Genomic DNA, 17,428 nt, shown 5'->3' with positions numbered 1-17,428 from the left:
TGGTTTTCATACTTGTTAAAGCCCATCACACCCATCTCATCTCTTCTCAGGTATGGTATTGTTATTAATTTCACTTTTCTTTCTTTCTTTTACATTTTATTGTTGCTAGTAATGGTGATTGACTTAATAATCTTGCCATATTGCTAGAGGAACAAGCTTGGAAGAAAAAGGAAAGCCTAGCCTCATAGAATTGTAGATTTGGAAAGTACTCCAAGGGTCATCTAATCCAAAACCTTGCAATGCTTTAAAGAGAAGGGTGAGAAATTTGCAAAAAATAATTCTAAAATCTCTTTTCTTTCTTTTTAAAAAAGGTTGAGGATTTTAAAGGAGCAAAGCTTAAGAGAGGCTCCATTGAGGAATGGACTGGCAGTTAAAGAAGAGGATGGACTTGCACCAGGGGGCAACCTGGATATTACAGGTTCAGATCCTTCTGAATGGGAGGATCGTTCATTTGAAGAGCGAGTGAAAGCTGTGGAAGAACATAAGTCAGTGATTGAAAACAGAGTGGGTCAAATCGAACCCTTGGATAATTCTGAGGCTTTATTGTACAAACACTATGAGAGAGCCAACAGCCAGGGTGGAGAGAGCATAGATGAGCAAGTTCTTGTGAGAGAGAGACCCAAGTCATTGGAAGACCTCAACCAGAAGAAAGGAGTTCGTGCAAAGCGAGAGAGCCGGCGGATGCGTGAATTGGAACAGGAAATATTTAGCTTGGAATTGCTTAAGGTCCGGTCCACTGGTGGGGCTTCTCCCTCAGAAGAGCATCAGTGGTCGCCAGAGATTATTTCTGAAGACACGCAATCTCCCAGGGGAACTCCAGAGAGTGAAAGCTCTCAGGGAAGTCTAGAGATGCTGAGCCATGAAGACACTCAGAAGGGCAAGCAGGACCCAACCTTGCCGCGCGAGCCTGTTCCCAGAAACTCATTACCAAATAGCCCTAAATCTGACAATGTTAAATGCATCCCCATCCTTGATGCAGATGTAAATAGAAATGTGTTGGGTGGAAAAAGTTTGGCCTCAAGCTCTGAATTACCAGAGTGCCTTGCTGCTAAAGATGGGTCAGTTTGCGATTCTCAAGGCGTTGTCTACAACTTGCACACAAGAGAGCCACTCATTTCAAGCAGCCTACCTACATTTTACCTGCCGCCACAGGACAGTCTCAGAGCTGGCCAGTCAGTTATAGAGAATAATTTAAGGAACAAGCGAATGGAAATAGGGGGGAAGTTTTTGTTCCCAGAAGCCAAGCATACCACTGAACTGGACGGGGCGGGGCAGAGCAGAACCTTTCATGGAGAATGTCCGCCTTCCTTCAGAGAACAAGAGGGCCCTGCTCCAGAAATGCTATCTTCAGATCCAGTTATCAAGAAGCTGGAGAAGTTAAATGTGGAGAAGGAAGAGCGCCAGAAACAAAAGCAACTGCAGAACGAGAAAGAAATGATGGAGCAGATTCGACAGCAGAAGGAAATTTTGGGAAAGCAGCGTAAAGTTTTTGAGCAGCAGAACAAGGTCAGGGAGTCCTCTCAAGGAGCCTCTATCAGGTCACCAAAGAAAACGGACAAGCCTCAATCTCTCCTCATTGGGAGTCCCCAGAGCAAAGAGGAGCCTTGTCTTACAACAAGTGCAGGGCCCTCTTCAACGGTAGATATTAAAAGTCTTACTGTCACAACAAAAAGAAGCCCACCTGCTTGCCAGAAGACCCAGAAAGAAAAGACTATCATCATGATCCTGGAACGAAAGGAAGACAAGACGCCAGTTGTTCAGCAGTCTGCTGGAAGAGATCAGTTAAACTTGCAAATGGCTGCTGAATCTCAAGAAGGCTCGAGCAATCTGCCTGCAAGAGAAAAACGGTTCAGGTTGCCCCGAATTCCTCGCCAGGGTACTGAAAGCTCTTCTAATGAAACTAGAGGTGGTTCTATTTTCTTTACCCCAAAGGATAGTCATGTGGGTTTTAAGTGAGTATGATGTTGCAGTATTTCTATTTCATTTTCACTTTCACAAGGCCTGAGCCGTCCTATAAATATTAACTGCTTGGAGGAAAACCAAAGGATTCTTCCCCCAGACAAATCATGCACAGGAAAAATTCAAACATCAAAATGGCATTTGTTTCTTTTGTTTTCTTATGTGGTGTTCCTGTAGTAGATTTATATTTTTAGTATACATATATGTTCTGGCTTTTCCATTTGTATGCATATTGACATTTACACAGGAACATGTGTGGCTTACCTCTAACCCAGAACAGTATTAATGGGGAGAGGGGTCTATATATACACCTATTGAAAGCAATGGTGTTGGGAAGTGTGTATGTGAAAGAATTTCACTGTTTTACTCTGTGCTTAAGAAATCAGTGTTCTACCCCCGAAGTTAAAATTCTTCAACCTATATAAAGTATGCATCTTAAGTTGATTTACAATATTTTATATTTTCCACAATCTAGGTTTCTGCTATTCATAGGAAGGTGTAAGAACCTATTCAGAGTGCTGAAGCACCTGTCCTCTTATTTGGTCATCTTCAGTTTCAGAAACTTTACCCAGACACTGGCTGTACACTTCTGAGACTGGGGGGTATAGTGTAGTACTGGCCGAGAGGCTTTGCTATGAATAGCAGAGGGCTCAAATCTTGCTCTGTCATGAACTAAATTGGTGGCCTTAAGCAAGCCATTCCATCTTAGCTCCCTCCTGTCCCAGAATATGGGGATAATAATCCTGATCTAACACGCAGGGTAATTGCAAAGATTTCAACAGGGTTGCAGACAGTGTGGCCCTCCAAATGTTGGTATGCAACTCCCATCAGCCCTGAGGATTGGCCATGCTGGCTGAGGCTGATGAGAATTGAAGTCTAGCAACAACTGGAAGGCCGAGTTTCCATCCCTGGATTACAACAATGTATGTGACTTGCAGGTGCCTTTCCCAAACTATTCATCCTGGAGTATGTATCGGACCTGTTGTGGGTCAATCTGCAATAATTATGTTTTCTAGTTTCAGCAAAGAATCTTCAGCATGTCCATTGCTTCCAAAAGAAGAACATAAAAAACCATCAAAGGTTTCTGGACAAAGTAGGGGAGAGGTACGCAACAACCTTTTATTTCTTCAGTAGAAATTTTTTATTCTGTTGGCTACCTAATAATATGAGAGTAAAGGGGTGGAGCAGGATTTTATCAGTAGGGAAGCAATTGCAAGGTTTAAGAGTGCTCTACAGACAGCAATGCAAAGATAAACCATTCGCTTGGTTTTCACTGAGGTAGTAAGGGTGTTTGTGGACTGTACCACTTCAGGCTACAGGTGGGAATTCACATGTATGAATGGTCCTTCAAAATAACAAATCTGTGCACATAGAAAACTATCATGTTCAGGAACTAAACTAGGCAAAGAACATTCTCCCCAATATTTAGCTTTCTGTATGGAGGGAATATTTTTTTAAGAGGAGCATTCAATCATCTAAGTGCCCACCTGCAGTCTGAAATCCAGCCCAGCCACAGGATTACCATCTCAGTAAGAACTGAGTCCAAGTCCTGCCCTGAATTGACCCTTCACATAAGCTGTGTCAAAAGCAATTGTGCTGTCTGTTTCTGTCCCCGTCCCCCCCCCCCATTATTTTTATTGGCTTCCATTACAATACATTTTATTTGTGCTGTCCATTTTTGTTGCTTACTACCAACTTGTTAACCCCCCCCCAAAAAAAACCCATTGCATTTGGAAATTAGCTTTTTATTTTAATCCTTATGGTTGCATGTTCCCCTTTGTTTGACTTCAAACAGCAGCAGACTCACCTGTTGTCCTTTTTGTTTGTTTAAAGCATTTTCATGTTATTTGTTTTATCGTTTGGTATCAAGCAGGTTGCCAGACCAGCCCATAAAAAGAAAGCCCGCATGGCACGGACACGCTCTGATTTCTTGACTAGAGGTGCTTTTGCTGATTGGGAGGGGGATACGGAGGAAGAGGATTACGATGACAGTTTTGAATTCCTTCTCTCCCTTGACCAACCTCCTCACCCTGAGCCCGGCTGTGCAGCCAGACTTGGGCAGCCCTGTCACAGTGACTCTGAAATGGTAATTGATCCAACACACAGCTGTGTGGGAGCATCTCTTGGCTAACCAGTAGCTGTACTGACACCTTCCACTGCTCTTTCTCCCTTCTTGTAGTAGCCTGTAACCTCCGAGAACATAGTCACAAGCATGTTTCAATTTTCTCTTTTTTTAACAGTATTTATATACTGCTTGGTTGCAATAAAACCTCTAAGCAGTTTACAAAAAAAATTTAAACATAAAAATTATCCTTTAATAGTTAAAAACAGATACTTAAAAACATTCAGAAGAATCAGAATGAGACGAATCTTTATTTGCATCAGCTACTAGCCGTAGCAATAAAATAAAATGTACTGAAGATAGAAGTAAAAACTTAACTACGGTATATAAAATATATTTTGGAGGTCTATATCAATAATCAAATAATAGATCTTATTCTAATTGCCCCCACTAAAAACTTTGCAGTTTTTGCTGTCACCTGATCATCTTGATCTGCTAAAAGAAAGGACAGCGATGGTTGAGTGACCTGCCATGGACACTAACAGAGGGGTAATTCAGAAGATTTGATTCAAACAGTAGGCTAAAAAGACATGTGCTTTAATCTCAGCTTCTACATGTCCAGATAAACAATGTTTTAATCAGGTGTCAAAAAGAGCACAGATTACATCAAGTTTTTGGGATGGTCTGAAATATGGGGCAGCCATATTGAGTTAGACTATTGTTGTTTCTCTCTGTAAGTTTCCAACACTTCATCCTGACTTGCAATGGCCCAGTTATGGAGATTTGCAGGTGAAGGGGCTGGTGTACATTCTTTTATTTTCTTTTTTTGGCTAGTACATTATTGAAGAGCAATGGTTGCATCACCAGGTGCATGATTAGCCCCCACACCAGTGGCATTCTTTACTGCCATTCATGCTTATCTTTGAAGGAAAAACCGATTGCTCTTGTAGGCACCCTTCTGGTTGGAGCACAATCTGCTTTACATCCCTGACACATTTATTTTATCTTATTCATAATCTGCCCACTCATAAATATCATGTTTCTGTACAAATAAAATCATTAAAACCTCATAAAATGATAAAATCCTAAAATGCAGAGCAAGTGATCAAGACAGAATAAATTAGTTTTCTAAAAACATTGTTAAACAGAAATACTTTGAACAGGCAATGGACTATCAAATAAAATAGACAAACATTACTGAGAAGTGGTCTGCCTTCCAGATTTAGTGTACAATAAATGACCACGCCTGTTCCTCAGGGAAACTGGAAAAGAATAAGGCAAAGTGTCCCTCTAAAAGTGGCGGTAGAACTGTTTATATGGAACAGCCATTTCCTAATTCCCTGAAGTTCATATTCATTAACTAGCCTTCAAAGCAATGAGTGCATTTAAGTACTCAAAGCCATAGCATAGGGGCTTCTCAAGAGAACTTATTTTGAAATCTTTGGGGATATAGTTGTGTTACATTGCTACCAGAGCATCTGGTTAGCATCTTCATTGATTCAGTTCTTGTGGTTTTTACACAGATTGTTATGAAGAGCCCAGTGAGAGGGTAGTGAAGTAGCTTTAAGCTTTCTCCTTTGTGCACCCAGGAAATGTGCTATGTTCTTGGAGGTTTACCTTGTTACAAATCACTAGTTTGACTATCAGTAAAGCTTTTCACACTGGGAATCATTGCTAAGGTGCGAAGGGTGCTGGGCTGACTGTTTGCTTGGAGAGTTCCATCCTCGGAAGGAGTCCCATTCATGCCACTTTTCAAAATGCTCCTCTGATTCCGCTGCCATAGTTTAACAGATTTCATTTGCATGCAAGTAGTCCTAAACTGTCATCTCATTTGATATTCTTTTTCTTCCTACGCTGCCCTTGGGGCTTCACAAGCTTTCTCACTGGTAGTTTGGCACACCTACTTTGGGGCAGCTGCTTGCACCATCAAGCTCTGCTTTTTAGCTTATGCTGAATTACATTCCCGTTGTTATATATAAAAACTGTATAAACGTGTACATAGGTATGCCATATCCATGTGTATAAGCATACTGCATAGGCATTTAAAGCTGGACGTGTGAATATTCTCAACATATATTTAGTTTCACTGGGCTTAAGTTCCTGCTTTCCTAAAGTTGGTAGTTTTTGACCATTGGGGCCAGTTTCTCTTTCTAATCTGGCTAGTTAGAGTAGGGTATTTGATCAATTTTCCTGTGGTTCATTAGTAGTAGTAATAATAATAATAATTTATTACGGTCAAAGACCAGCTCGCATAACACAATAATGACAGCGTTCATAAAGATAAAATATACAATTTGAGCAGATTGCAGCAATAGCTTGTGAGTTAAAATTTAAATATATACATACACCCGTACAACTGAGATTTGGGCTACCATAAAAATTGATCCTGAGGCGTCCCAAAGGGCAACTTCAGCTTTTCCCTAGTAAGCTATTTTATTCTAGAGGATGATCTGTGCCTACAAATCTGGGCGCAGAATTTGGCTACCAGCCAGGTCGTCTTGTGACCTTGCCTAAGAGGAGAGAATTAAGTGTAGACTTGTCTGGAAGATCGGCGAGCGTCTTCAGCAAAGGGTCAGTGGTTTCTCTACAAATCTCAGCATAAAAAGGACATCTAAAAAATATATGTTCGGGGCTTCCTATTTCCCCTAATGGGCAGGCGCAAAGTCTCTGTGCGTACGGGACACTTCCATAGGAGCCTTCCAGAACCGGTGAGGGCAAGACCGAGCTTCTAGCAAGAGTGAAAGCCCTTCTTGCATTTCTGGATGCGAGGAAATAGAGATATGTTGCTGGAGCGGCTACATATCTCCCATTTTTTATGATTTTATAATCGGGGACCCTTGTACAGTCCTGTTGTCTCTCTATATCCATGATTCTTTGCTTGACCACGGATCTAGCTTGGCCCAGGCCCATAGTAATGAGGGTTTGGGGAGCAAAGCCCAGTTTCTGAAGAGTGTTTAGAACTGCTGTCTGCCAGCCAGAATGAAACTGGTCGCTCAGAATCAATGGGGCTATTCCTCTGGGGAGCAGTTTCAAAGTTAGCCGCTTATATATTGATGTTAGACTAATATGAGCTTCGACTTTCATCATCCCTGTTTCTAGTCTGACCTATGCATTTGAAACACATCTGGGAACTTGCAGAAGGGCTCTGAGAAGTTTGGATTGCACTCTTTCAAGGGGAATGTACATGAGGAGGAAGGCGGGCCCAGAAAGGATCCGTAAAGGAGCTGTGCCAACGTTTTGGCTTTATATAATTTTAGTGTCATGGGGACATAGAAACCCCCTTGAGTTCTAAAAAAATTAAGAATAGCATTTGCAGATCTTTCTCCAACACACCCATTTGAGTTAATATGAATTTTGTTGGATCCTGATACCTGGACCGCCATTCCTAAATATTTGTACAGTGGTGCCTCGCAAGACGAAATTAATTCGTTCCGCAAGTTTTTTCTTCTTGCGAGTTTTTCGTCTTGCGAAGCACGGTTTCCCATAGGAATGCATTGAAAATCAATTAATGCGTTCCTATGGAGACCGCCTTCAGACCAGGTCCGGGGACAGTCTGTCCCCGGACCTCTTCTGAAGGCTGGCGGGGGGAGAAGGGCTTTTCTCCCCACCGCCAGCCTTCAGAACAGCCTTCTGAATGTTGGCGGTGGGGAGGAAAGCCCTCCTCCCACCGCAAGCCTTCAGGACAGGTCCAGGAACAGAGGAGAAGGCACGCTGCGCTTCCCCGCTGTCCCCGGAGATTTCCCTATGGGCTTTCGTCTTGCGAAGCAAGCCCATAGGGAAATTTGTCTTGCGAAGCCGCTAAAAATCGGAAAACCCTTTCGTCTTGCGGGTTTTTCGTTTAGCGAGGCATTCGTCTTGCGGGGCACCACTGTAGTTCGAGACTTGTTCTATATTTTGGCCTTGAAGTTTCCAGTTTCTGAGATTTGGTTTTTTCTCAAAAGCAAGAATTTTGGTCTTCTGATAATTTATTTTGAGGCATTCCATCTCACAATAGGCAGCAAATTTTCTTAGTGCTTTTCTAAGCCCTGTAGGGGTTCTGGATAGTATTACCGCGTCGTCTGCGTAAAGCAGAGCCGTGATGTGCCTGTTTGCTAACTTCGGAGGGTGGAAGTGGTTCATTAGTATTCAGATGTTAATGGCTACCCTTTGCAGAGGCTGCGTTTTAATCTCAAGTAATAATAAAGCAACCTTCAGTACAGCAGTGGATATAGGAAAGGACACTGGCATATATTCACAAGCATGTAAGGTATTTAGCTTGAGCTTCCAGTAAAAGAAGCAGGCAAGTCAGGCAGCCTGACTATATGCAGAGTTGATTGATTTTATGAAAGAAAGAAAGTAGGTTATCGCCTCTGCACCAGTTGGTTATTAGTGAACAAAAGCCCTGAAAGTCAATGTTTTTCCAGTGTTGTGCATTAGTCACAGGCTTTTGAGTGCATTAAAGCAATCTTAGGCATAGCGTGTTAGCTATTTGTGATAAAATAAGCGCCTTACAGAAGACTTGAAGATATATCTTTACTTGACAGGTTGGCAACAGTTGAACAACAAGTATTATTCATATACAGTCGTACCTTGGATCCTGAATGCCCTGGAACTCTGACGTTTTGGCTCCTGAATGCCGCAAACCTGGAAGTGATTGTTCCGGTTTATGAACATTCTTTTGAAACCCGAACGTCAGACAGGGCTTCCGCGGCTTCTGATTGGCTGCAGGAGCTTCCTGCAGGCAATCTGAAGTCGCGATTTGGTTTTTGAATGTTTCGGAATTCGACTTCCAAGGTACGACTGTATATATATTAATGAATACAATGTGTTTCTCTCCCTTGAGCCTAAGAGAGGGTTTAGTCTCTTTTGTTTTCAAAACTCCTTAATAACATAAGTTATTAATCCTTAGCTTGCCTGTCCTCACACACTGCTCCAGACAGTGTCTGCTTGAAGTCACCACATTCCCATGTTCTCAGGCAAAGAATCAGCTAAGAGAATAACCAACCACCAACTTCCACCACCTTTTCCCAATACCATTTATTTTTTGTGAAATACATTTACAATGCAAATAGAATACAATACTAGCATAGCATTGATTTATAAAATCTGATTAAGTGACAGTCCTTCTATTGCTGACTAGCTTGGCTAACTGGCCGTGGCAAAGCAGATCATGATGCACCACTGCACAAAAGAACTGAAATCTGTTCCTGGACTGTGATAAATGTCGCACAGCAACATATACATGAATATAAGTAGAAACTTGTTTTTTAAAAAATGAAGTTAATGGTTCTCTGCATTGAACAGCACAAAGTCTCATTTTATAGCTTTTATGAGTTCTGCACCACAAATGACATCCTTTTTTGAATAACTTAACTTGTGTGGTTGGGAGATCAATCTCAAGTTTAGGACAAAGAAACATTTTTTTATGTAGCAGGAAACTTTTCTAGTCTCATGCTGTGTTGGATATTTATGCTGACAGGCATGACTACAGGTTCTTTTAAAATCTTTTATTTATTTCAACAATATATTCATCTCTAAGTGGTGTACATAGTTTATTGTGATTTATAGTTCTGAAGCTTCTGAAAAAATTTCAGGACATAGAGAAGTTGGGAGATTAACATTTTATCCTTCCAAATCTCTCTTTTGGCTGCAGTTGGAGGTGCAATCAGAGGTTGCAGTTCATCTTCTCACAAAGTATGGAGATTGATCGCATTTCACTAGCCTGCTATTTTTCCAAAGATGTCAGCAAAGCAATAATATCTATGGTGAAACCATTCTTAGTTACAGATATAGTGAAGCTATATGGTCCTTTTATCTTCTACTGCATTACAGTCATGGTGTTTTCTCCTACTTCAAATGTTCGGTTGCTATAGCAAAGCTGGGTAGATTGTACTTGTGCACCACTGGTAGGGAGCATTGTTCAACCCAGGAGCCACATTCCCTCATGGACAACCTTCTGGGGCCACAATGCCAGTGGTGGGCAGAACCAAAGGCCAAAAGTGAGCAGAGCAAAAGATATGACTCTTACTTTTGCACAATAGGTTGCATTCCAGCCACACACGTCAAGAGGTTTTTATAAACCCATACATATTTCTCCATGATTATCACTTTGGATTTCATAGAATTGTAGAGTTGGAAGGGACCCAAGGGTCATCTAGAACAACCCCATGATATGCAGGAATCTCAGCTCAAACATCTATGACAGAGGGCCATCAAACCACTGCTTAAAAACCTCCACAGCCTCCCAAGGGAGACTGTTCCACTGTTAAACAGCTCTTAACTGTCAGAAAGTTCTTATTAATGTTTAGTCAGAATCTCCTTGTTTTGTAATTTGAAGCTATTGGTTAGAGTCCTACGCTCCAGAGCAGGAGAAAGCAAGCTTGCTTCATCTTCCAAGTCACAGCCCTTGAGATATTTGAAGATGGCTATCATATATCCTCGTATTTCCTCATATATTCCTCTCCTTTGCGATTTCCCCTGTTAGTGTATATGAATAACTGAGAAATGAATACAGTTATTCAGAATTTAAGCAGGGAATAAGCTTGGATATTTTGGCAAGTGTGTGTGGAATATAGTAAGTTGGAATCTGTCTTATAGCACTGGCTAATAAGAGGTTCTCCAGAATCTCAAGATAAGGGTCTCTTCTGCCATCACCATCTACCTGATAGTTTTAACTGGAGATGCTAGAGATTAAACCTGTGTGCCAAGCAGTGATTTTATCACCAAACAATGGTTCTTCTCCAAAGGAAAGAACAGTATTACATATAAGTGGTTGAACTTCTTTTAAACAAGTTTAAATTTTTCTTTAAATTTCTGGAGCGTTCTTTTAGAGTTGTTATTAATTTTTTTCCACTTGAGAAGCTGAGAGACTCCAAAGAAGTGTGACTAGCCCAAGGTCACCCAGCAGCTGCAGGTGGAGGAGCGGAGACGCGAACCCGGTTCCCCAGATTACGAATCTACTGCTCTTAACCACTACACCACACTGGCTCTCAATAGAGTTCAGGCCTGGTCCAGAGCACAACTATATAAGGGAAAAACTCTTTCACAACCACACAGCCAATCAGAGCTCTAGATTGAAGAATCAAAACATTCTGAGTGGTCGCTAAGCAACACAACTGCTCTCTTGCTTGACAGTTTAAGCATCAGTAGGATAATTCCTGGTGTTATACTGTACTTCAGGCAAAAAACGACTTTGATAAATAGTTCAAGATGATGGCTTTTCTGAACTGGGTAACTATAGTTCCATGTTTCAAATGCAGTGGGAAACTGTAGTTGACTGAAGACTTTCTGGCTTTTCACAAGTGATCATACTTGGACTACTGTGTACAGTTCTGGTTACCACAGTTCAGAGATGATATTTTAGAACTGGAAAAGGTGTAGAAAAACTCAAAAGATTGTGGGCAATTTCTCTATATGGAAAGGTTATCATGTTTGGGGATCTTTACTTTCTTTTTAAAATGTGAGTGAGAAAAGTATGATAGTGGTATGCAAAATTATGTGTGGAGGAAGACGATAGTGATGTATTTTCCCCTTGTAATACTAGACCCCAGGGTCATCCAGTGAAGCTGAATGGTGAGAAATCTGGGACTTACAGGGGGAAAATACTACTTCGCACAAAAATCTATTGATTTTGCCAGCACATGATGTGCTGATGGTCACCAGCTTAGCTGACTATAAAAGGGAATTGGACAAATTAATGGAGGATAAGATTTGCAGTGACTACTCATCGTGAGGGCCACGGGGAACAACGACAGGAGAGGGCTTTTGCTCTCACATCCTACTCTTGGTCTTCCAAGAGGCATCTCGTTGGCCACAGTGGCAAACAAGATGTTGGGCCAGATAGATCTTTGGTCTGCTCCAGTAGGACTTTTCTCAGGCACAAGTACAAGTCTTGTTCCTGTATCATCTTACTAAATCAAGTTAAGTTCAAGGGACAAGGCAGTGCATATAGCAACTCTGGGAGGACAGACAGGCTAGCTATGTCTTGTTGCTGATTCATACATGTATCTATTCAAGAGCTATGAACAGAAGAGCTATTCAACAGCTAATGAACTTCTGCCTGCAGGTCTCACCTGGCCTGAGTCCACTATTAAGTCCAGAAAAGGGAGAGTGGGGCATTATTTTATTGTTGTTCTTTAGCAATGTTACTATTTCTTCCATGTTACTGTTGAAACTGTGGAGCTATATGGTCCTTTTATCTTCTACTGCATTACAGTCATGGTGTTTTCTCCTACTTCAAATGTTCGGTTGCTATAGCAAAGCTGGGTAGATTGTACTTGTGCACCACTGGTAGGGAGCATTGTTCAACCCAGGAGCCACATTCCCTCATGGACAACCTTCTGGGGCCACAATGCCAGTGGTGGGCAGAACCAAAGGCCAAAAGTGAGCAGAGCAAAAGATATGACTCTTACTTTTGCACAATAGGTTGCATTCCAGCCACACACGTCAAGAGGTTTTTATAAACCCATACATATTTCTCCATGATTATCACTTTGGATTTCATAGAATTGTAGAGTTGGAAGGGACCCAAGGGTCATCTAGAACAACCCCATGATATGCAGGAATCTCAGCTCAAACATCTATGACAGAGGGCCATCAAACCACTGCTTAAAAACCTCCACAGCCTCCCAAGGGAGACTGTTCCACTGTTAAACAGCTCTTAACTGTCAGAAAGTTCTTATTAATGTTTAGTCAGAATCTCCTTGTTTTGTAATTTGAAGCTATTGGTTAGAGTCCTACGCTCCAGAGCAGGAGAAAGCAAGCTTGCTTCATCTTCCAAGTCACAGCCCTTGAGATATTTGAAGATGGCTATCATATATCCTCGTATTTCCTCATATATTCCTCTCCTTTGCGATTTCCCCTGTTAGTGTATATGAATAACTGAGAAATGAATACAGTTATTCAGAATTTAAGCAGGGAATAAGCTTGGATATTTTGGCAAGTGTATGTGGAATATAGTAAGTTGGAATCTGTCTTATAGCACTGGCTAATAAGAGGTTCTCCAGAATCTCAAGATAAGGGTCTCTTCTGCCATCACCATCTACCTGATAGTTTTAACTGGAGATGCTAGAGATTAAACCTGTGTGCCAAGCAGTGATTTTATCACCAAACAATGGTTCTTCTCCAAAGGAAAGAACAGTATTACATATAAGTGGTTGAACTTCTTTTAAACAAGTTTAAATTTTTCTTTAAATTTCTGGAGCGTTCTTTTAGAGTCGTTGTTAATTTTTTTCCACTTGAGAAGCTGAGAGACTTCAAAGAAGTGTGACTAGCCCAAGGTCACCCAGCAGCTGCAGGTGGAGGAGCGGAGACGCGAACCCGGTTCCCCAGATTACGAATCTACTGCTCTTAACCACTACACCACACTGGCTCTCAATAGAGTTCAGGCCTGGTCCAGAGCACAACTATATAAGGGAAAAACTCTTTCACAACCACACAGCCAATCAGAGCTCTAGATTGAAGAATCAAAACATTCTGAGTGGTCGCTAAGCAACACAACTGCTCTCTTGCTTGACAGTTTAAGCATCAGTAGGATAATTCCTGGTGTTATACTGTACTTCAGGCAAAAAACGACTTTGATAAATAGTTCAAGATGATGGCTTTTCTGAACTGGGTAACTATAGTTCCATGTTTCAAATGCAGTGGGAAACTGTAGTTGACTGAAGACTTTCTGGCTTTTCACAAGTGATCATACTTGGACTACTGTGTACAGTTCTGGTTACCACAGTTCAGAGATGATATTTTAGAACTGGAAAAGGTGTAGAAAAACTCAAAAGATTGTGGGCAATTTCTCTATATGGAAAGGTTATCATGTTTGGGGATCTTTACTTTCTTTTTAAAATGTGAGTGAGAAAAGTATGATAGTGGTATGCAAAATTATGTGTGGAGGAAGACGATAGTGATGTATTTTCCCCTTGTAATACTAGACCCCAGGGTCATCCAGTGAAGCTGAATGGTGAGAAATCTGGGACTTACAGGGGGAAAATACTACTTCGCACAAAAATCTATTGATTTTGCCAGCACATGATGTGCTGATGGTCACCAGCTTAGCTGACTATAAAAGGGAATTGGACAAATTAATGGAGGATAAGATTTGCAGTGACTACTCATCGTGAGGGCCACGGGGAACAACGACAGGAGAGGGCTTTTGCTCTCACATCCTACTCCTGGTCTTCCCAGAGGCATCTCGTTGGCCACAGTGGCAAACAAGATGTTGGGCCAGATAGATCTTTGGTCTGCTCCAGTAGGACTTTTCTCAGGCACAAGTACAAGTCTTGTTCCTGTATCATCTTACTAAATCAAGTTAAGTTCAAGGGACAAGGCAGTGCATATAGCAACTCTGGGAGGACAGACAGGCTAGCTATGTCTTGTTGCTGATTCATACATGTATCTATTCAAGAGCTATGAACAGTAGAGCTATTCAACAGCTAATGAACTTCTGCCTGCAGGTCTCACCTGGCCTGAGTCCACTATTAAGTCCAGAAAAGGGAGAGTGGGGCATTATTTTATTGTTGTTCTTTAGCAATGTTACTATTTCTTCCATGTTACTGTTGAAACTGAAGATTCACAGCCCACTGATTTTGACTGTAGTGAGGACTCCAGCTCTTCTCCCTTCCTTTCCCTTATCTAGCCCTACACTCAATGTTATCAGGGGAAAAAAATCATTTCCAATAAACTGCTTTGTGTTCATTTCTCATATCTAAATTTCCAGTAAACTGCTAGACACCGCCCCCCCCCCCCAAACTTGCTGTGCCTGGAAAAGTTGCTATAGCAAACCTCTCTACCATAATCCATAATCACATCTTATAAAGAGGGTGTGAAGCATTTTCGGAAGTATAACTGGAGTCCACAGGCACCATCTGGCAGCTTCCGAAAATACATCAGACAGAAAATAAACATGGAGCTCCTTGCTGTTTTCTTTGCTATTGACTTTCTGAGCCAATAGTGGCAGGCGACTGATGTACTACATATTCCTTTCCTCTGTAACAAGGGACCTGTAGATGTTTTCCTTATATAGCTGGTTCTTTGGCAACCAAGCAGAAGTCAAGGCAAACCATTTTTCCTCCAAGTATATTTTTCAGAGTGAGTTGTATTCTCTGCAGCAGCTTAAATATCTACACCGTTGTAAGATGATTGTGTATCCTTACAATATCCAGCGACCTTGTGGGTTCTGAAGTATTTATTGTGCTTCTAATTGTTGCAGCTGCTACAGCGCTTCTCTTCAAGTGAAGGCCAAACAACGCTTCACAAAACAATGTCCCAAGGAGAGATTGGAAAACTGGCAGCTGCACAGAAGACTGCAGCTGCAGATGGAAGGTATAAAATGTCTAGCCAAAAGAAAGGGGGAGATCCTGAGTTAATTGCGTCTAATTTTCTTTTTCCTTCATATCTGCATTTTATTTCCTGTATGTGTGGACAAATTTCAAAAAGCCATTCTGTTCATCTATATATTTTGCTTTCTCATTTGCATAAAAGATTATACATTTTGGAGGGAGGAATTGGTGCAGATAGCATATTTGACTGTATGATTCCATTTGCGGAGTTAGCTCTCATGAGATGATGAGCAATGCATCTGCATGGAATAGAGCTGTCATTGGAATGCTCAGCACAAGAGATCCTGTGGCATGTAGGACGTTACAGGATTTAGTTCAAACAGTTAACCCAGGAGAAATTGTTTATTAAAATCAATCTGCTGTATTTTAAGGTGAATCTGAATGACCAGAAGCATTGTCTTCAATAATTTTTGTACCGCCTTGTTTTCACAACTAATGTGTTTTCTGTATATCAGGAGTTATTTTGTAAAGGAGGCTTTTCACAGGGAGCTGGTCTGTTTGTTTCTAAGAAGCAGTTATGATCAAAGGAAAGTATGTTCATGACATGGCAGAGACTTTAGAGTCTCTGGTGATACAGGAGATTAAGTGCAGCAATGATACAGCAACATAGAAAAATGAACAGTGTAAACTAACACTGCCTTGCAAAGTTTCTTAAAACTCATAAGAAACCTCTGAGGAGAAACAGTATGAGTGACTATTTCAGACATTTCACACAAGTAAAGAAAGAAGGGAAAGATTACAAGTCATTAACACTCTTTCAATGTCTGAAGCTGCTCTCAGCTAAAGCAAAAGTTAATTGACTGCCAAATTTATTCTTATAGCCTCCAGCACTTTTGGAAGAATGGGAAGAAGGTGCATTGCCAACTCTGGTTATAATGCTTGATAGTGATTGGCTGGAATTTGATGGGAAAGGCAAGACCATCTTTTGGTCCCACCAAAAGATGCACAAAATATGATGGGTGGGGCAGAAAGCGATCCTCTGTTTCTCTGTAGAGAGACCTGCATCACACTTTGAGCACCTTAGCTGTACTACAAAGGTTGTTTTTAATTCCAGACTGGCAATTAAAACAACCTGACCTTGTTGGAGGATACATATGACTAAATTCTATATAAATCTCTAGTAGCAGGCAGCATTCTATAATGTGCTATTTAAGCACTGTAGCATTAGTTGACTTGGTTGCTTGACAAATCTTCCTGAGAGCTAATGACTTAACTTAGGGCCAGTTCAGAAGCATGTAATTGAGATGAGAATAATGCAGTTAACCACATTTTAAAAATGTATTTCTGATAGGGTTCTTTGTTTGTTTGTTTGTTTGTTTAACATGGGGGTGCTGTCAAACAAATCCCATATTTAAAAGCTGAACTGATGAAGCCTTTGTATGAAGCTGATTGTGATACAATGTGGAATTGAATTAATTGGGTTGAATATTCATACTCGCATTACTTTCCTCCTATTTTCCAAGTGACAATTAGAAAATGTTTAGGAGGGGATATTTATATTGCAACAAGAACATACAGGATAAAGCTGGCAGCCTGACTTGAAGCAATTTCTCTTTTCATTTGCCTTTTAGCAGGCCTCAAAGAGCCAAGATGAGATTTTGGGGGAAAGGGAGACAAGTCGAGAAGAAAACACACAGGGAGAAGCTTGCTACCCAGTCAGAGCTGTTAGAGTTGCATTCTGATCAAGATGCACCAGGAAGAGAGATTATTTCAGGTCTACAGCATGAAGAAGGTAAGAGAAATGGCACTATTGCATATTTATGCAGATTTCAGGTAGTGAGAGGTTACATATGAGACACAAAGGAAAAAATAAGCAGTGAGGGATTTCATACCAGTTTTGATCTATACTGTTTACGGGGGGGGGGGGGGAATCTGACATAAGTGCTTAATACAGGGTGACAATCTTTGGGTTATTTGTGGGGCATAGGAATCTCTGGGTTATTTGTGGGGCATAGGAATTTGTTCATTTCCCCCCTCCAAAATATAGTATGGCCCACCACATGGTCTGAGGGATGGTGGACTGGCCCACAGCTGAAAAAGGTTGCTGACCCCTGTTCCATACTGTTTACGGGGGTGGGGGTGTGATTCTGACATA

At 41.2% G+C, this 17,428-nt stretch overlaps 1 protein-coding gene across 1 annotated transcript in view; it reads left to right on the top strand.

The window, feature by feature from the left end:
- Window positions 1–17,428, top strand: part of LOC310749355 (unconventional myosin-IXa-like) — a 141,481-nt gene that overhangs the window by 98,922 nt on the left and 25,131 nt on the right. The window contains 5 exon segments of the mRNA XM_083586090.1: window positions 312–1,952; window positions 2,976–3,063; window positions 3,833–4,045; window positions 15,204–15,316; window positions 16,905–17,065. Of these exon segments, the coding sequence (XP_083442216.1) occupies window positions 312–1,952; window positions 2,976–3,063; window positions 3,833–4,045; window positions 15,204–15,316; window positions 16,905–17,065 (2,216 nt within the window).

This window comes from Podarcis filfolensis (genome assembly GCF_964270895.1).
Source record: "Podarcis filfolensis genome assembly, chromosome: 14".
Taxonomy (NCBI): domain Eukaryota; kingdom Metazoa; phylum Chordata; class Lepidosauria; order Squamata; family Lacertidae; genus Podarcis; species Podarcis filfolensis.
This window is presented reverse-complemented; position numbering and strand designations above follow the sequence as displayed.